At 41.7% G+C, this 21,453-nt stretch overlaps 1 protein-coding gene across 5 annotated transcripts in view; it reads right to left on the minus strand.

Annotated features, from left to right (window-relative positions):
• The window catches only part of polr1c (RNA polymerase I and III subunit C), a 70,594-nt gene extending 51,320 nt beyond the window's left edge, over nt 1-19,274 (minus strand). Inside the window, exon 1 of one of the 5 annotated variants that reach the window (XM_050070715.1) lies at nt 19,122-19,274. In XM_050070715.1, the coding sequence (XP_049926672.1) occupies nt 19,122-19,193 (72 nt within the window). In that variant the 5' untranslated portion in view covers nt 19,194-19,274. Of the gene's footprint in view, nt 1-9,564; nt 9,651-19,004; nt 19,042-19,121 lie in introns of those variants that run through there. The other 4 variants (XM_050070713.1, XM_050070714.1, XM_050070717.1 and 1 more) reach the window with 4 other exon arrangements.
• Nucleotides 19,275-21,453: the final 2,179 nt, after the last annotated feature.

Raw genomic sequence — 21,453 nt, forward strand, 5'->3', positions numbered from 1 at the left:
AAATCAACCCTAATGGCAGCATGTACAGCAAGAAGAGGATGGGGCCCAAAATGGAGCCTTGGGGGAAACCGCAGGTGAGAGGAGCCGTAGCTGAGTTGAATTCCCCTAAGTTAACCCTTCTCCTCCGAGTGTGTCGTCGCCGACACGTTTGTGCAAGCACACTTTACATTACCGTAATTACGCGACGGTTTGTCCTATCGGAAAAATTAAAACGGTTTCTGAAAGCTGAGGAGTTGCACTTCACAGCCAACATGGGGTTATTACGGTAACTCCACTCGCGCTGTTGCAGGAAGCCCGCGAACCCGCCCCTTTGTTCTCCACTCCCCCCACACAGACGCGGCGTAGAGTGTAGTGGAACTGAAGAACAACAGAGCGGAGAAACAGAGCAGAGCAGCGATTTTATCAAGAAAGAGAGAAAGAAATGTCTGGAAGACGGTCCTCCCGAGTGATAAAACCACCACTGAGGTTCAGGGGTGGATTGGAGAAAGATGGAGCAGCTGAAGGAGCAATTTCTGGCGAAGAAAGGTAACGTTAGACCTGTTGAATTTCCGTGTTGAATTTCTGGATGAATGAAGCTCTCTGTAGCCGGAGAGAGCTTCATTCATCCAGAATGAGGCTTGGTAGTGTTTAGTTTTTACTTTGTATAAGTTATTGTGTGTGTAAATCAACGTTTGTATTGTGTGGTCACCTTTAGAGCAGTGTTATAAGTCAGTAAGTTTGTACAATGTATGTGTGTTTTTACTTCATGCGTAAATGTGCGCATGACAAAATATGGCGCATTCATTTTATGTTTGGTGACTTTTTTAGTGTAGTGTTAGCTACCAAGAGGTGATTGTATGTATATGTATATCTTTGCACAATGTACCATGCCTTGTTTTTACTATATAGTGTGTGAACCAGCTGAATATTTTTCTCCACTACTTTCAGTTTGTCTTGTGATGAGGAGCAGCTATCCTCAAGTGAGAGACCTGGGAGAGGGAGAGGCACAAGACAGACTCAGGGCCGTAGAGAGAGAGGCCATGGGGATGCTGGAGGTTCTGGTGATGCTGTCAGAGACCGAAGCCGCTCACCACATGAGCTAAGATGGAGGACTGAGGCAGAGCCCGATACCAGAGTCCCTCAACCACTGAGGTTCAACCCCAAACGTGTCCCTGGTGTCCAGCCCCCCCTCAATATGGGAAACCCACCCCCAGGTGAAATTTTTGCACACTTTTTTGTTGCTGCCATTCTCAAACTCCTTTGTGAAAACACCAACAAGAATGCAGCAGCAAACTTGGAAAAAGGAAGGAAGTTCCTCTGGGCTGAAACAAATCCAGAGGAAATGAGAAAGTTCATCGGCATGTTGCTGTATATGTCAGTCCTGCGCCTGCCTAAGATGAGTGACTTTTGGCGCAGAGAAACAATTTTTCATGTGCCTTTTCCTGCCACCATCATGCCCCGAGACCGCTTCATGGCCATTTTAGCCAATTTGCACATGAGTGACCCGGATGAAGACAAGAGGAATGAGGAGAAAAAAGGCACCGACGATTATGACCGCCTCCACCGGGTCAGACCTCTGATGGAGATGATATCCATGAGGTGCAAAGTCATCTACCATCCAAGGCAGCACCTTGCTGTGGATGAGAGGATGGTTGCGACCAAAGCCAGGCTCAGCATCAAACAGTATATGAAGGCCAAGCCAACAAAGTGGGGGCTGAAGTTTTTTGTGCTGGCTGACATAAATGGCTACACCATTGACTTCCAGCTCTACACAGGCAAGTCCAGGTTTGCTTCAGGAAAGGGGCTGTCTTTTGATGTTGTGGCTGGATTGGTCAAAAAAGAGTACCTGGGGTCTGGATATGTCATATACACTGACAACTTTTACACCAGTCCCCTCCTCTTCAAACACCTGAGTCAGCAGGGATTCGGAGCTTGTGGGACATACAGGCAGGGGAGAGTTGGTGTCCCTACCACCCATGAAAATGCACTCACCAAAAAATCCCCACGAGGCAGCATCCGGTGGATCAGGGATGGGGATCTTCTCTTTGTAAAGTGGATGGATACGAGAGAAGTCTCCCTTTGCTCCACCATCCACCCGGTGTACAGTGGGGACACAGTGCAGCGCTGGCACAAGAGCGAGGATGGATCACAATGGCAGATCTCCATCCCCAGGCCCACCACAGTGACTGAGTACAATAAGTACATGGGAGGAGTGGACACCTCCGACCAGATGATTGGAACGACTTCAGTCCATCGGAAGACCAGGAGATGGCCCACCACTGTTTTCCAGCATCTTGTCGATATTGCTGCGACAAACTCATTTGTGATCCACAAGGATCAGTGTCGCAGCATGCAGCAGAGGCCCATGACGCGTCAGCACTTCCAGGAGGAGCTTGCTGCACACCTCATGGGAGTCTCTCTCAAAATGCAGCCCCAGAAGACCCCAGGAAGCAAACACCTCCCTGTCCCCACAAGCAGTGGCCAAACAAAAACCCAGAGAGCCAGCATGGGGCGACTGCGCTGCAAACTTTGCAAGAGGAGCACTGCCTGGAAGTGTGAGACCTGTGATGTGGGCCTGTGTCTGCAACCAGACAGGAACTGTCACTGGCAGTACCATCAAGCCAGTGACATTTGAAGGGACTGTGTCTACAGCCAGAGAGGAGAGAGTTGGGAAAAAAACACCTGTATATAGTTTTCATTTTGTTCTGTTTTAGCACATTGAGAGACAGACTCAAAAATTGTTAATGTTCTATACTGTTCTAAAAAGAACACCTTTAGTTTTTATTTTGTTCTGTTTTTGCACATTGAGAGACAGACTCAAAAATTGTTAATGTTCTATACTGTTCTAAAAAGAACACCTTTAGTTTTTATTTTGTTCTGTTTTTGCACATTGAGAGACAGACTCAAAAATTGTTAATGTTCTATACTGTTCTAAAAAGAACACCTTTAGTTTTTATTTTGTTCTGTTTTTGCACATTGAGAGACAGACTCAAAAATTGTGAATGTTTTATACTGTTCTAAAAAGAACACCTACAGTATATATAGTTTCTATTTTGTTCTGTTTTTGCACATTGAGAGACAGACTCAAAAATTGTGAATGTTTTATACTGTTCTAAAAAGAACACCTACAGTATATATAGTTTTCATTTTGTTCTGTTTTAGCACATTGAGAGACAGACTCAAAAATTGTGAATGTTTTATACTGTTCTAAAAAGAACACCTTTAGTTTTCATTTTGTTCTGTTTTTGCACATTGAGACATGCTCAAAAATTGTGAATGTTTTTTACTGTTCTAAAAAGAACACCTACAGTATATATAGTTTTCATTTTGTTCTGTTTTTGCACATTGAGAGACAGACTCAAAAATTGTGAATATGTTTTATACTGTTCTAAAAAGAACACCTATATATAGTTTTAATTTTGTTCTGTTTTTGCACATTGAGAGACAAAGACTCAAAAAAATTCTTTGTAAATATGTTTTATACTGTTCTAAAAAGAACACCTATATATAGTTTTCATTTTGGTCTGTTTTTGCACATTGAGAGACAAATACTCAAAAATTGTGAATATGTTTTATACTGTTCTAAAAGCACACCTATATATAGTTTTCATTTTGGTCTGTTTTTGCACATTGAGAGACAGACTCAAAAATTGTGAATATGTTTTATACTGTTCTAAAAAACGCCTGTATATAAGTTTTCATTTTGTTCTGTTTTTGCACATTGAGAGACAAATACTCAAAAATCTTTATTGTAAACATGTTTTATACTGTTATAATATCAAATTTATTATGCAAAATCTGTTGTTCATGTACAATTGCAGTGGTTTTCCCTCACTAAATCTCTAAAACCAAATTCCGTTTTTTGGTTTTTCTTCATTTAAAACTGTTATTACACTGTTATTACATGCAGTAAATTGTAAATAACTGTCAGATATTGAAAATTCAAAGTGTTCTGGAAAAAGAGGCAAAATCACTAACTCACAGGACATTTCCAGGCCCTTTTATAGTTAAAATAAGCAAAAAAGTCCAGGCGGACATTTTGAGGCTTAGGTGTTAAAGGGTTAACTGAGAAGCTCCGATCAGTGAGGTAGGACTGAAACCATAGAAGGGCAGTACCTGTGATACCCACCCACTGTTCCAGGCGAGACAGGAGGATCCTATGATCTACGGTATCAAAGGCTGCTGACAGGTCAAGCAGCACCAGAACAGCAGAGTTACATGAATCAACAGTTGACAAAAGATCGTTAAAAACCCTCAAAAGTGCTGTTTCAGTGCTGTGATGTGGTTTAAAGCCAGACTGGAACTTTTCATACATGTCATGGGCCACTAGGAATGATTGCAGCTGAGTAAAGACCACTTTCTCCAAAACCTTGGACAAAAATGGTAATTTGGAGATTGGTCTGTAGTTTGACAGGAGAGAGGGGTCCAGGTTTTTCTTTTTTATAAGGGGCTGCACTACAGCATGTTTGAGAGCAGCTGGAACACACCCTGAGCTAAGGCAGGTATTTATGACAGCAAGAACAGTGGACCCCACAGTACCAAAAACATCTTTGAAGAGGCGAGAGGGAATGCTGTCAGAGGGACAGTTAGTCGGCCGCAGATGCTTAACTATATCTGATAGTGAGGAGAGAGATACTGGCTCAAACTGGTCAAAGACAGCAGGTAAAGGAGGCACAGTGGGGTCAGGACCAGGGGCAGTGAGAGTGGAAGCAACTGGCCTAAGGGCAGAAATTTTTTCAATAAAAAATTTAAGAAAGCTCTCACAGAGAGTGGGCGATGGCACGACTGGAGAGTTATCGCACGGGTTTACAAGGGAGTTAAAAATGCTGAACAGAACCTGGGGCTTATGACTGTTATTGGAGACAATATTTGATATATACTCCATTTTGGCAGCTTTAACGACTCGCTGGTAGGCTGATAAACATTCACGTAAAGCTTCTTTGGAGACGTGGAGCTTATCTTTTTTCCACTTCCTCTCAGCACGCCGACATGAACGTCTGAGAGAACGTGTGGAGTCATTTAACCATGGCTCAAAAAATGCTTTAGAGCGCTTAAATCTGAAAGGGGCAACAGAGTCCAGGATATCAGTGCATGTAAAATTAAAAACACTTAAAAGCTCTTTGGCATTAAGACCATGATTGACATCCGGAGTGCTAAACATGTTTACGTCGGCATACATGGCAGAGAATTGTGATGCAGTTTGAGGGTTCAACATGCACAGGCGGCGTGATCTAACTTAAGGAACCTTGGAGTCATTTTTGACCAAAACATACTGTTTGACAAATATGTCAATTCCCTGTCCCACTCATGCTTCTTCCACCTCAAAAACCTTGCAAAACTGAGGTCCATCATCTCACACTCAGAACTGGAAATGGCTATCCATGCATTTATTTCATCCCAGCTTGATTATTGCAATTCACTGTTCACCTGCCTCAGTAAATCATCCCTGAACCGTCTACAACTTGTCCAAAATGCCGCTGCCAGATTACCCACTCGGTCACACAAGTCCTGCCATATCACCCCCATCCTAGCATCCCTGCACTGGCTTCCTGTTCATTTCAGATCCCGGTCCTAACTTACAGAGCTCTCCACAATACAGCCCCTGTTTACATCTGCAAGCTCCTCAAACCCTACATCCCAGCCGGTCACTTAGGTCTTCTGACCAGATGCTCCTGGTCGTGCCTCGATCGAGACTAAAAACCCGTGGTGACCGAGCCTTCCAAACCATGGCCCCAAAGCTCTGGAACCCCCTGCCCCTGGATCTGAGATCCTCACCCTCTGTCCAATTTTTAAGGTGCAATTAAAGACACACCTTTTCAGGCAGGCTTTTGGACATCTGTAAACAAGTATGTAGTATGTTGTAAATAGATTGCTGTTTATGTTGCTCTGTACTGTATTGCACTGTTTTATGTTTTTATATTTTGTATTTTTTTTTATTGTGAAGCACTTTGTGACCTCAGAGCTGTGAAAGGTGCTATATAAATAAAGATTTACTTACTTACTTACTTACTTACTTACAATAAAAACCAATGGAATGGTCAAAGTTGTCATATTATAATTTAAGGTGTGCTGATGGATTCATGTTGTCAACTCTAGGGCTGTAGTCAACCAAAGAAAATCTTGGTCGACTGAAGTCGTACATAATCTTCAACTAATCGATTAGTCGTGGGAAGGAAAAAAAATCTGCACGTTATTTTTACTCCTGCGGTGGTGTGTCTGTGTTTCTCTGCAGTTACACCTCCAAAACGCTAGTCAGTGGTGGAGGACTCTGTTAAGTGCTGTAAAGTTTAGTAATTAAATACGGCTTAATAGAGACAATTTCAAACACGCAAATTGGCTTAACTATAAATTGCAGCATTGACAGACAAACACTTGTCTTTATTTGGACACATTTCCCCTGTCAATACAACATGCTGACGTAATTAGCACAAATCCATGGCATTTTACATTGTATAAATTAGCCTAGCGGCTAGCGATCTTTTCATTCCTTCTCTTCTCATATAAAACCAGGGACAACAGCAAAGGTAAGGGCACTCAATTTGGCTCCATTACAACTCACAACATTCACCATCAAAACAACTGTCACACTAAACATATTTTCCAAACAAATACAACATGCTGATGTTATTAGCACCAGCCTATGGCATTTTACATTGTATAAATTAGCCTAGCAACGAGCAGAGATTTACTCTGTTCATATGAAGCCAGGATAAATCCCTAAAGGACATATCACACACGAGACTTAAAATGCTATTTTAGTGGAGGCTTTACTGTCTTAACAATTTATTGTTTCTTATCCGTGAAATACAAGTACAAGCTTCGTTTCCACTGAGGGAAAAGGTGTAAGTATACACTGAGACTAGTGTTGTGTTGTTCGCCAACGAATTGTTCAAAAGAACGAATCTGTTGAGTGAACGTACTGAACTGAATCACTTCCAGAACTGATTCGTTCATTTCTCAGTTCAGTTGAGCTCAGCAGCGAGCATGCAGGCCGGGAGTGAAACTACCCATTCGGTCTGTGTGAATGATGAATAGGGATAGACCGATATGGATTTTTTAGGGCCGATGCCGATACCGATTTTTTTCCATCACCCTTAGCCGATGACCGATTATGGACTGCCGATTTTCTTGAGCCCATATTTGGGGCCGATACTGCTTTTGCTCCCTCAATTTACATCAAAAAAATGACACAATGATAACAAATATTACATTTGAGCAGTAAAAAATACTGAAACAAGATGGAAAGTTGAGGTAGAACAGGTAGAATATTATTATTATTATTATTATACATTCAAATAAAAAAAAGAGTTCAGTGCTCTTAAATCTTCCAGTAATGTCTTTATAAAATAAACAACTATTTAAGCTGAAGCATAAATAAAACAACAACTACTGTACACAGTAGGATTCAACAGCTTTGTTCAACTTAACCACACATACTTTCAAATGAAAAAAAGTGTTTGGTGCTTTTAATTATTCAAGTAATGTCTATAAAATAAAATAAAACAAATATTTAGGCATCATTAAAACAATTGAAGTATTGCACACAGTAGTAACGAACAAGCAGCATAGTGTGCACACTGCACAATACTTAATTTTAAAGTGTAAATGGCTCTCCTAAGATAAGGAAAGTGTAAACAGCAATACAAAACAAAACAAAAAACAACATAAAAAGAAATAAAGAATTGTGCATAATATGCACTTTGGCCCACTTCTAATACTCTTTAGTTACCCCACACATCCCTCACTGAAAGTTCTTAATAATCCCAGTTTAGGAGCTGTAGGTTATAGTGGAGGAAACAGAGGCGCTCTGCATTCTCTCCTGTCAGCCTGTACCTCTTCTTCTCATATATCTGGCTGACCTCACTGAATACCCTCTCACTGGGAACAGAGGAGGGGGGTGGACTGAGAAACTTTCTGGCAAGTGGTGCTAGAAGGTGCAATCGGGATGCATTCTGTTTCCACCATTCAAGTGGCTGGCCCTTCTGCCTGTCGATCAGCGGCTCCCTTAAGTACTGATCCAGCTGCTGAGTAAACTGCTGCTCCTCCTCATCAGTCTCGTCTTGCTGAGTAAACTGCTGCTCCTCCTCATCAGTCTCGTCTGGGGTTGGTCCATGTGCCCCAAGAAGGTTGGCATACATCTGCTCAAGCATGTCTGATGGACCAGTGACTTCCTCCTCTTCTTCCTCTGCCCTTTTCCGTTTTGGATCTTCTTGGCCTTGACCTTCTGAGGAAGCACTTTTCTGTTTTGCAGCCTCAGACAGAGTGGCATGCTCTTCCTTGATCCAGTCCTTTGCATTCCTCAGTGTGCCAGGAGCCAAGGCATGACCCTTGTAACGAGGATCTAGCAGTGTTGCAAGGACCAAGCATCTTGTTTTCTCTGCCTTCTCAAATCTGGCCTTTAGGCTGTTCAGCATAGTCTCTCAGAGTGTTCCGATTCCTCTTGTTTTGGCACCTTCAGCTTCCAGCAACATTTTTAGCACTGTGATGCAGGGAATGATGCATGAAATTGTGGAGTCAGATCTACTCATTTCGAGTGTAATCTGTTCAAGTGGGCTCAGTGTGGCAATCAGATTGTCCACAAGAGCCCACTGATCTGCTGTTAAGACAGATATTTTTCCATGTTCCCCTGCATATACATTAAGCGCCCGCTTCTGCTCCAGAGATGCTCTCCAACATGTGAAGAGTGGAGTTCCAGCGTGTTGGCACCGACTGGATTATTCTGTGCTGGGGGAGGTCAAGCTCTTTTTGAATGTTCTTCAAACGCTGTTTGGCCAGCACTGAATGGTTAAAATGGGTAGCAGAAGATTTCAATTTGGCAACGATGTCTGCCACTGCTCGCTGGCTGCTGATCCCATCGTTCACCACCAGCTGAAGTGTGTGAGCACTGCAGCTGAGATCGGGTAGTTCAGCGAGCCTCATCCCTTTGATCATGTTGGCACCACTATCACGAAGCACAAGCACAACTCTCTCTGTTTTGATGTCCCAATGCTTCAGCAGACTGAGGAACATATCGCTTATGTATTCACCTGTGTGAGAGCCATACATGGCTTTAACATTGAGGACAATTTGTTTCCTTTGCCAATCTTTGTCAATGAAATGACAGGTCAGGCTCATAAGGGATTCTGTCTCCCCAGGCCAACAGTCCGTTGTAAATGCCAAATAAGGACCTGTATTGTCCAACGTGACCACCTCCTTGATTTTGTTCTCTACCTTAGTGTGTACATCTTCAAAAAGGTCAGTGCGATAATACTTGTCAGTTTTAAGCGAGTATCTGGGCTCCAGCAATGCCACCAACCTTTTAAAACCAACACCAGAGACAACTGTAAATGGCTGATTGTCTGTGGCAATCATCTCAACTATGGCAAGATCCACCTTTTTTGACCTGGTGTCAGAATTAGGCCATTTCCTTTGGGCATCAAACATCTGTACAACAGTAGGCTGTGTAGAACTGGCTGCAGAAGAAGAAGCTGCTCCTCTTTCCCTTTCTTTTACTGCTTTATTGTAGGCCTCAAGGTGGTGACGTTTCAGGTGGCTCCACATGTTTGAGGTATTTTTACCTTTTCCTTTTTCAGCCCCCATGCTCACCAATGAGTTGCATATGGCACACCGAGCCTTCCCTGAAGTGGGCTCAGTGAAGTGTTGCCACACTGGATTTTTGCGTTCAGCCATCTCTATAAAGAATAAATAAAAACACAGATTAGTATCAATCAGTATCAATCTTTTTGCATCATCTTACATTCATATCACCCAATATCATCACCCTTTCATCAATATCTACAACACAGCCTTGATGATGCATTGCTTGCTGACATATTAAAAGACAGGTATAATCTACTCATCGCAAAATGTCTTTTGTCACACATTTAAATAATTTAAGAGAAAACAATAAACCTGAAAAGTTGCCATTGACATAAAGTGCTTGATTTGCTCCTCCCCAGTAAGTGAGACGCCCCGCTCCGGGGGAGAGAGCACACACACACACACACACACACACACACACACACACACACGTGTCAGCTGAGCTGACGCCGACTGAAAAACTCCACCACCGCTGAGTTGATAACGACAGCAAACGCCTCTAAACACGTTTTCACGAAACACTGACACAATTAGCACTACATATAAAACATTTCTCTCATCATAAAAGTTCTTCTAGTGCACGCTAAAGACCTCTGATATCCCCGCAATGGCTGCTCCGCCCCGCTCCAGGGGAGAGAGAGAGAGAGAGAGAGACACACACACACACACACGACACGCATCTAAACCTCAGCCCGGTGTTCGCTGAATTAAACTCCTACAAACACCACGGAACTGAATTGACAACGTTGACATTACTTAATCCTTAAACCGGTGTTCGTAATAGCAGTACATAATAGCCTACAACTACGTCTACAGCTCCCTAAATACAATGGTAAGCAGTTTTAAAGACGAAGCATTCAACAGCATTCCCGTTTTTCTGACCCACAAACTTAATAACTATATTTGCAAGCACGTGTATTACATGCACTTGGCATTCATGTTTCAAATTTCAAAGTGGGTGGCAATATTTCAACTAAGTTTAACAGTTAGAGGCTTTGAAAGTTTAAAACTTACCGTTGTCCTGAAGCAGCTTCCAGGGCTGCTTTCACCACTCTACCAGTGGGGGAGGGGTAACGGCTGCTTTCACCACTCTACCAGTGGGGGAGGGGTAACGCTGCATGTGCGCTGCAGGGTCTTCCGGCAACACAGAGCTGCCCGTGGATGCCTGTCTGTAAATCATGCCGGGAAAAATAAATCCGCGAACCCACGCGCGTATCGGCCGATGCCAATACAAGTAAAAAAAACTCAAATATCGGACGATGTATCGGTCTATCCTTAATGATGAATCACTCGCGAGTCGCGAGGCAGCCAGGGTGGGACAGCCTACCGTGTGACAAAAAAACAAATCATGAACAAATGTTGAATGGTGAATGAATCTCTCTGGGAACGACGCAACCCTGATCCCTGTGTGATTCAAATCATTTCTTCTCAGCGATACACTTTCATAGGGACCGTTTTCTCCAAGCTAACAGCTAATGTAGCCAGGAGTCAAGCCACATGAACATAATCACACACCTCCCCATTGTTTTAACAGACTTAGTTTCCAGATAAACAAACTTAAAACGTTAGGCTGGCCAGTAATGAGACTCACCAGTGCAGGGCAGACACAGCAGCAGCTCAGCCGTGTATCAGTTCAGTGAGTTGGACTACGCACTACACAGTCAGGGCTCCTCCCGCCAAGCACTGAACAACTCGGTGAACGAATCTCTTGAATGAATTTTTTTAATGAACTGATTCTAGTGATTCAGTAACATCTAAAGAACTGCTTTGCCCATCACTAACAGAGACAGACAGGAGGTCTGCGTCACTGCGACGCTGAACGTTACGGTAGGCAAGTACAACGTTGTGTAAACAACGGGGATGTTTTGAAAACTCCCCCATTTACACGGGTAACTTAGCCTGTCCCTCCCACCGCAGGAAATAATAGATTAATCCTGGAAAGCCATTGATGTAGCACTTTTCTCCTTATGAAAGTAACACGGCGATTATTCGACCAATGAGAATTTGGTCGGACGAGAGCATATCGCCCAGGAGACTACAGCCCTAGTCAACTCATACACTTGAGATGTAACGGTATGAAAATTTCATATCACAGTTATTGTGACCAAAATTATCACGGTTATCATTATTATCACGGTATTGTTGAAATGTGCTCAAAATGTTCAAAAAGTACTTAAACACACACTGAAATCATTTAACCAAGTTTTATTTCGAAAAACAAATAAAAATATAGCTGCGAGCGGCAATCTGCGGGTTCTAACCTGTTCCGCCCCAAACCAGCCACCGTGACCCTCACCACCCACCGTGACCCTCATCTGCCGTAGTGCAAGACGTTCCCCACTCTGTCCCTGAAAGCTCCAAGCAATACATACTCTTTCCAAGTCACACATTTCTTGAAATCGGGTTTTCAGCTAGCCTACATGCTAATAACATTTGTGGTATACTTTCACATAGAGACTCCATTTGAACATCAAAACATAAATTGAAATTTTACCTATTGATGCGTATTTCAAAGTTTCAATAGGTATTTTAATGTTTAAGCAATCACAGTTCCATGATCATGATAATTTTGGGAGAAATCTGGAGATAATAATGGATGTGTATGGGAGAGGCTGTAAAATATTCTGTAAGGCTAAAGACACAGATGTGAGTGTACTATTATGATTTTACCTAAATGAAGGTAAGTGAAAGTTCAGACAGGAAGATCATCTCTTTACGTAAGTATACCTCAAAGCCACTTCTCTGTTTTCCCACTATCCTCTTGCTCCACCCTTCTTCACATATTTCAACAAGTCACAGTCTGCCAGCCTCTCCCTGTTCTCTACCAATCCGTCATTAGCTGTCAAATTTCTCTCTCTGCTGTCATCCAGCTGTCATTTCAGCAAAACTCCCAGCCCACCTCCACCCCTGCACCACCTCCATCAAGATACAGACTGTCTTAATCTGGATCTTCAACCGAGAAGTTCCCTCATCCGGTGACCTCAAGATTCCCTACCTTCCCCAGTGTCTAGGCCGGGGGGTGGGGGTAACTTCTTCAGTTGCAAGTTTCTCATCCACAGATCAGTTTACTCAGCTGGTCTCCTCCCCATGGTCTAAGTGGCAAATTATCAAACCATTCTAAATATATTCACGTGACCTCAAAAGTCACATAACTATAGCAACATGTGCACATGCAGGCTTTTTTATTCAAACATGACATAATAGCTTCATTTGCATGAAGTGGTATTATGTGGTAGTGAGGGTCCGTGTACCTTTTGATAGTTTGATATTTTGTTTTCAAAATAAAACGGATTTACGGAAATACGGCCGTTTTCCCGTTATTCCGTTTTGAGACACAAAACGAAATAACGGAAGTGCTTCCGTTTTCCCGTTTTCTCTTTCAAAACCAAATTACGGAAAAACCAAATTGAAAAAACGGCCCAATTTTGATTTCTGCAAATTCTATTTTTTTTTTTTTTTTTTTTTTTTTATATAACCGTGACAACGACGGACCGGAAGCGGAAGTTAAGTGTAACAACTTCAGAATAAAACTTTAGCGTGCTAACCATAACTTCTTATATTATAGCCTACCGCTGTCTTTCTACACCATATGGTTCACATCTATTTTATTTCTGTGAAAGTATAAGAGCTGGTTGTTTGGAAGGATGTGATAGGCATATAATTGTCATTTTAGCTTGAGTGCGTGAATGCATTTTGTGGAAAAACTTTACGTTCCCTGAGCATCTATAACGTTAAGTCACCAGCAGAGGTCCCGGTCAATAGGCTAGTAGCCTATTATTATTACGATTATTATCAGCAGCAGGCATTATTGGAGGCATTATTTACAGGCTAATCATTTGAAAATGAGAACTTGTAATGGCTTTAGTATACTTGGTGTTTAGCCACAGGGTGGCGCAGGGTTTACACGAATAGTAGACATGCTTTGAGGTTCAAAACAGCAGGCTCTGTGTCTCATCAAATGAGCTGCGATCATTTCATTTCAACCGAGAGGTGTGTGGAGGTCGATTCAATGGAGAGGTGCAAGAAATACAAATTGTGTTTTATTAGTCCTTTGGCGATAATTTTATCCGACTGCTTGTCATTTCTCCCCGCTTTGCACCGGGCGTCATTGGTTGCCATGACAACGGCGGCGGAGACTCCTTTCCCGAGTCAAAATCCTTGAGGCCAACTGGCCGTGATGAGTTCTGTATTTTAACTGCTACACTACTCAGCCTTTATAAGCAATGTAAACTGTAATGTGACCTCAATTTAACTGACAGTAAACGTGTATTCCAAAAATGTACAGCCCGGACCTAATTCACCGACGGACAGCCACCGCCAATGGCAACTATAAACTCATTAATTTTACCCTGGCATCTTTATATGACGCGGTTGATTGATGCTGGTTCAAAGAAAACGTAGTAGAACTTCTAGACTTATGTGTATTAAATTATAATCATTCATTTATCAATCATACGATAGGATACATATGATGTCAATACCTTGGCGCCAGCGCTGGACACAACAGCGCCACCCCGAGTGTCTACAACGCCTGTGTTACCTGTTGTCAGTCTACTGTCTGTGCTGACTGTCACCACGAGGAGTGGAAAAGCCATGTTGATTTAATTCAACAAAATGTGTCTACCAACAAGAATAAACAATGCCACTGTTGGGCCCATGTCAGGATCGCTGGAGATTACAGTTACCGTAAACACACCCTAACATTCAGTAAAGAGTTAACATGTCAGACCCTGTAATTCTACATTTAAGTAATTTTAAGACTGTCAAACAGTTGAATGGAAGTAGAACAGCAGGTTAATGTAGGTCTATACCTGTAACTGTGGTAGCTATGTGATTAACAATTTGAAGAATCTGAACACACAGCAGATTTTAAAAAAGGAGTACTCAGGGAACACAATCTGATCTTGTGTTCCCTGAGTACTCCTTTTTTAAAATCTGCTGCTGTATATCTCAACAGTTTTACCACAAAGTATGACTTTCTTGACCTTAAAATTTATGTTTTAAATTCATTAACGACATATTTGGATTTCATGTCACAACTCAAACGGGACCAAAAGATAATATTTCTCTCCTCATTCACTGCCATTCATATTTTTTCCCATCTAAGGTCCCATGAGCTTCACCGAAAGGGGCGTGACTTCGGCACTCTATAGAAACACAGAGTTAGCTCCTGCCATAGACAACTGTGGGACAACATCACCCCAGCCTTTTTAATATTTCCTCTAGGGACGTTACCACACAGAGTAAAAGGGGAAAATGATGGGGTGAAACAGCAGAGGCACTTTGTCAACCCGCTGAGTACTGCCATTAGCATAAAGCATCAATCATAATGGAGACTGACATAAAGTAAGAAATTTAAAAAATAGTGTCTTTTACTTTCCACAATTGCAGAGGCTACCAGCTTCATTTGAAACAGACTACATTATAGACGGTCCGTTATTTATTAATCCCTCCCATCCTGTGTCTTTATATTTTTCAGGGCTGTACGTTAACTTTTTCAGCCCATAGCACTGGTGCTACAGAGGGTGATAATTTTGTAGCACAGGCCACAAAGTCTGTAGCACCTGTCACGATAACAAATTTTGCTGGGCGATTAAATGCGTCAGAAATTATTGCGATAAGCGATAATATTGCGTAATATTGTGCTTTAAGAATGATGATGCAAGTACATCCTTTTAAAGAGAAATAAACATTTATTTAACAAGAATATTTATGAATGCAAAAAAAGAAACTTTAAATATCCGAAATAACATGTAAAAATACCCAAATAGATAGATAAAGACCTTATGAAAAAATAGACTGCCAGTCTCTCACTCTCAGGTGTGCAGTTAAGTTGGTCATATTCGCTCTTTTTGCTGAGATGGTTTTAGAACAAACCCGGCACACCGGCTCGTCTAAATTACTGGGCTCCCCTCTGTGGTTTAGATCCAAAATACTCCCACACAGGGGCCATGGCATTTGGTTTAGGAGCAAGTTCCCTGTCTTTCTCTTACGCTCAACTCTGTTTTTTTTCTCCGCCTCGTCTCCCCCTCACAAAGATCGCACTGTGTCTGTGTGTAGCCCATAGCCCCGCCTCCCCCACAGAGACAAAGACACTCGGTGACAAGAGCTTTCCCTCCGTTCATTACACTAATGAACCAATTCACCTGGCTGCCAGACGATGCACGGCAGTGAACGCTCTTGTCGTCGAATTAAAAAAACGAGAAAAAAAAACAGACCACACACATACACACAAGCAGCTTGCAAGCAGTCTGTTGCACGTGTACTACTAGGCAAATAAATTCATCGCACAAACATTTTCTTCCATCGCATGTGCGATATGTCACACTGTACAGCCCTGTTTTTACTTTTTATCCGCTCATAAAGTTAATGCATCATGCCATCATTTCAAGCTCAACACTTCCTGAATTTGTTTCAAATTAAAAGCCCCTTATAACCTCGGGTAAGAGAATCCCTCAATTTTCTAAATAGGCTTTTATTGTGAAACATTTGTAGGAACTTGTTGTGGAGGATTCAGTAACCTGAATGTTTGTGTACGGTACTTCAAATGTAGCTCCTGCCATCTGCTGGCACTTTTTATGTTACTACGATAATATTACGGCTGGCACATGAACAGACACAGTGACTGAAATAATAGTAATAGTAATAAAAATAGGACAAGAATAACCCGATGACATCACACACGTCGTGAAAGACAACCGAGGATAATTGGTGTGTACTAGTGCTGCATGATTAATCTAATCACAATCGCAATGTCAGGCTGTGCGATTACATAACCGCATAAAAGGCTGCGATTTGTGATTTAATTAAATAAATGTTAACGTGTGTGCCTGTGAACGTGACTACCTCTGCTGTAGTGTGTGGAATTGGTTGACATTACGCCCACAAGCTATCCTGGTGTGGGCAGCACGTATGGTCAGGTGACCACCCGGCGTGCAGCAGTGACCAACATAGACTGTGAAGAAGAACATGAGCACGACCATGAACAGGCTGAGTTGGTGGCGAAAAAGACGTGCTGTGTAAAAGTTAAAGTCGCCACGTCCCGCGGCAACACGACCAATCTATATCAGCACTTGAGACAGCACAGAGAAAAGTAGGAGGAATGCATGCGAGAGAAAGCCAAGCCGTGTAACGTTAAAGACAATGAGACAACTGAAAGCCGCCAGAGCCTCATAAAACAACATCCAAGCACAGTTACGCATACATTTGTAAGTGTCACTGGGAAATCATGGACTCCATAACAAACTATATAATAACAAATGAAAAATTGAGCAATTTTGCTCGGTTTCGGCCCACTTGATATGCTGCTGTGTTGTGCTATGGCGTGCTGGAATTTGTCATTTACGTGACAATGCCTGAACGCAACATAGGCTCGCTCCGCTGTAGGTACAGTGCCGTGCTGCGCTGCTGTGTGAGCAGCTGTTTGACTGTGCTCAGTCTGTTGATGGTCATTTACACACTGTCCATAACAATAACTATGTCGTGTTAGGTCAGTGCCCCCCTAATATAATGTAGGGGAAACACTGAATCAAGCAAGAAGACTAATGATACCTTTTTTTTTTTTTCATTATATTGTAATCGCAATCACGATATTGTCCAACATAACCGCAATCGCACATTTTTATCAAATCATGCAGCACTAGTGTGTACCATCGTGTAGTGTGTCATGTCTATCGGCCAAGTTACGGCACGAAAAATCTCCGGAGCACTGTCCGTGCAGGTGCCTTCGGTTCCTTCCGCCATGTTTTCAGAGGCCAAACATTGCAAACTACGCATGCGCGCCTGTGTCTGAGGGACTGATGCTGCTTTTCCAGGCAATGAGCAGTATCACCGTGAGTTTTTCAACGTGTGGTAATCAAACACAGTTTTAATGATCATTAAAATTTGAAACGGTAATACTAACCGTCGGGAATTTTACCACGGTTTATCATTTTACCGGTAATCGTTACATTCCTATCATACACTGAGTAACATTACAGGTAAATCTTCCACCTTAAAAGTTGCCAGTAGTCAGTCCAGTGAATTAAGTTATCTTTTTCTCAGTCTACTACGAGAGGCAGCAAAACATCCTTTCATTTTATAGTTATAGCTTACTAATGTATGTAAAACTCGGGAAACTATGTACAATACTGCTTGGTGGAAACTGGGCATTACACATTGAAAAGCATTATATTTCATGCCTCCACCTGCTGGTGGGCCATCAGGGTAACAGTATGCATGCATAATATGGTGTTAATTCCAGTACAGAAGACACTTGATAATCACTAAAATTAGCTGTGGGGAAAGAGTGGATACATTGATAGTGGTATCGGTTCTCGGTTAAATGAGTTGATGTATACTGGCATATTGGCTATCTGCGAAAAATCCATTATCGTGCATCCCTGGACATCATTCATAAATTCAAACTGTAGTCAAATTGTTGACAGTGGGGTTGTTTTTCTCATGCTGATTTATCAGTCAAATCTTTGATAAACTCAGATCCACTGTGTGTGCTCTCCTTGGTATGAAGTGATGTTGATGCTGTTTGGCAGATGATGTGGATTACTGTCCATGTCTGTGACATTTCTCAGTGGTAAACCAGTAGGCTATTAAAGGCAAGTAAGAGAGGGCTGGCTGACGTAATGATGGGTGTTTTATGAATATTCTGTGAGTAGCAGACAGATCTCTGTCCTGTTATGGCGTGTTAAATTTTTCATTACAATATCAAAACATAGCCATGATACTGTAATGAAAAATTGAATGAAGAAGCGTTCGTGAGGACAGCTACGTGTTCTTTTCCTGGTTGAAAACAGCTGTTGTCACCACGACGGGGTCATCCCTATGTTTCCAGGGTTCTATGTTCCCCGTTTACCACCCAAAAAGGTTCTATGTTCCCCGGGTTCTATGTTCCCTGCTCAACCAAAAAGGGTTCTATGTTTCCCGCTTGGTTGAGCGGGGAACATAGAACCCAGGAAACAACCTTTTTTGTGTAAGCGGGGAACATAGAACATTGAACATTTTTTGCAGGGTTAAGTGGGGAATATTGAACCCGGGAAACATAGATATGCTCCCCAGATTCCTATCATACAGCCTATTGCCTTATTATACAGATATCGTAGGAGAGGAATAATCCAATCACTGCTCAGTGACCGCAAAATAATGTATGTTGTTATTATTATTATTATTATTATTATATGATAAATTAATACCAATAGTCATACTGCCAATACAACTGGGTAAAATCACAGGTTACTGTATTTAAGTGATATTAGAAACCACATGCTAGAACTAAGTTAGTTCAGCAGTGCAGTATTTTATGCTCGCTTTAAGTTATTCAACTATAAAATGAGACTGAGAAGGCAAAACACAGTGGACAGATATTATTCATTCCTATGCCACGACAGTGTCATAAAGACATTGAAATGGCTTCAGGTATACTTTGATAGTCTGACGTTATCTAAACCTACCGTTATCTGTTGAGCTCTTTACATACACATGCGGCTCAGTGCAGCAGCTCAGAGGACACTGACCGCTGCAGCTGGCGGATGATGATGCTATTAAACCATTTTAAAGAACCAACTTACATTTTTTACTCCAAATTCACCCAGTATTACTCGGTTGCGGATTTCTTCCACGTTCTTTATGGTCGCGGCCATTTTGCCATGTAGTCTTCTTCTTCTTCTTCTTCTTCTTCTTCTTCTTCCTCTTCTTCTTCTTCTTCTTCTTCTCTGGGGTTTAATGGCAGCTTGCATCCTTAGCGTTGCATTACCGCCATCTTCTGGAGTTATTTGACTCATCCAGTGCCTCATATTCTCCATATCGGTCCAGTTCTTTTTAGAAAGCATATCAGACACTTTCTGCCTTTCCCAGTCTCACCACACGCCAGAATGTCCTTTAAACTTGATCCTGTGAGTCCTTCTCTCCTCATCTCCTCCAGCATTTCCTTCAGTTCCTCTCTGTATTTGTTGCACTTAGTAATCACATGTTCCACTGTTTCTGGTGTCTGACAATAGTCACATATCGGGAATGTGAAGTGTCCCATTCAAGTTGCTATGTCCAATTCTAAGTCTTGTCAGCACTGTCTCCTCTCTCCTGTTTCCTCCCCTGCTTCTCCCAGTGCCCACTCTCTTCTGTAGTGCATATAGATGTCTCCCTCACCTCCTGCTTCCAGTGCCATTTTTCATTAGTTTTCTTCCATACTATACTCTTTCCTTCCAGTTTTGATAACTTGATCATGATATCTATATTTTCTTTTTTAACTGCTTGCTTGGCTATAAAATCAACTTTCTCATTACCCACAATGCCCATATGTGCTGGAACCCAAATAAATTTGACTACTATACCTTGTCTTATTATTCTTGAATGCATTTTCAATATTTCTTGTCGATTTGTGGAAGTACCTCGCTTTAAACTACACGAAGCAGATGCTGAGTCACTATATTTGCCATGTAGTCCGTTTTGCTCTTCATCTTTGAGTTTAAGAATAAGAATAACTTTATTCATCCCCACGGGGAAATTCAATTATCTGTCAGCTCATCTATTATATGTCAAAGAATTATAAAGCCTGATGGCTGTTGGTATATAGGATCTTCTGTATCTCTCTGTCCTGCATCAAAGAGAGCCATCCACCACAGTTTTTTTGGTCCATCAAGGTGTTGTGGAGTGGATGATCTGGGTTGTTCATGATGGCCTCGGACATCTTCAGTGTGCATCTCTCCACCACCTCCTCCAGTGTGTCCAACCTGACTCCAATCACAGAGCCAGCTCTTTTGACTAGTTTGTCCAGCCACCTTGCAACTTTGTGTCTGATGCTTCCTCCCCAGCAGACTGCAACATAAAACAACACACTTGCCACCACAGACTGATAAAACATCTGCAGCATCTTACTACAGATGTCGAGAGATCTGAGCTTCCTCAAGAAAAAGAGGCGGCTCTGCCCCTTTTTGTAGAGAGTGTCTGTGTTTAGGGACCAGTCCAACTTATTATCCAGGTGTACACCTAGATACTTATGACTTATGGCGGTTGGCAAACCAGCTTTCAGGTACATAACCGCCACTTACTGGACTGGAGTGTGGAGCAGTACATTGGCAGAAAACAAAAATGAAAAAAAATCTCTTTTATTTCTGTTACTCTTGAATAATGAAATAGGGACTTACGAACATTCCTTGACGTCTTTCCTATTAGATTCCCTTATGTGATACTGCGCTTTTCTTCAGTTAGTCCTGTTATTAACCCCCTTCTTTCTTTAGCTTTTGAGTCATTCTGTAATTAGGGGTACATTTCATGTCCATGGGTAATATTTATCAAATTTTATAAAATATTCACTTTAAGCAATGATTAATTTATATTGCGGCACAGTTCTCTTTTATGTAATACAAATATTTCAACAGGTCCCATCCTATATTTAGCAGAAAATGCATATGCTATACTGGAATTTGCTGTTTTTGTGCTGTCCACTTTGCTGAATGTCAGGTTCTGCTCTTCCAAGTAACACTAAAATACACATTTTTGTATATAACTTTCATCATTATTTGTTTAAAATAATTATTAGAACATGAAAATGACTTGTAAAAAAATATTTGGATCATTCATGTACATTATAACATCAATTTTGTGTGTGTCCAAGAAATCTCTGTCAACTGTTACTCATTGGGGAAAAAAGACCCCTATAAAACAGCAATGGTTTGCTCCAAAGTCACATGCTCAACATCACAATGATGTCACTTCCTTTTGGAGGGAATTTTAAAGACAGTGTGGTAAGTTTCTACTCCCTCAATACTATTGTTTACCCATAGAGTAGATTAATTTTTTTTTTTAATTTTTTTTTTTTTTTAATTTTATATACTTTATTAATCCCCGAGGGGAAATTCAATTTTTCACTCTGTTTGTCAATTACACACAGGTCGGAACACACAC

Source organism: Epinephelus moara, chromosome 19, assembly GCF_006386435.1.
Source record: "Epinephelus moara isolate mb chromosome 19, YSFRI_EMoa_1.0, whole genome shotgun sequence".
In the NCBI taxonomy this organism is placed as follows: domain Eukaryota; kingdom Metazoa; phylum Chordata; class Actinopteri; order Perciformes; family Serranidae; genus Epinephelus; species Epinephelus moara.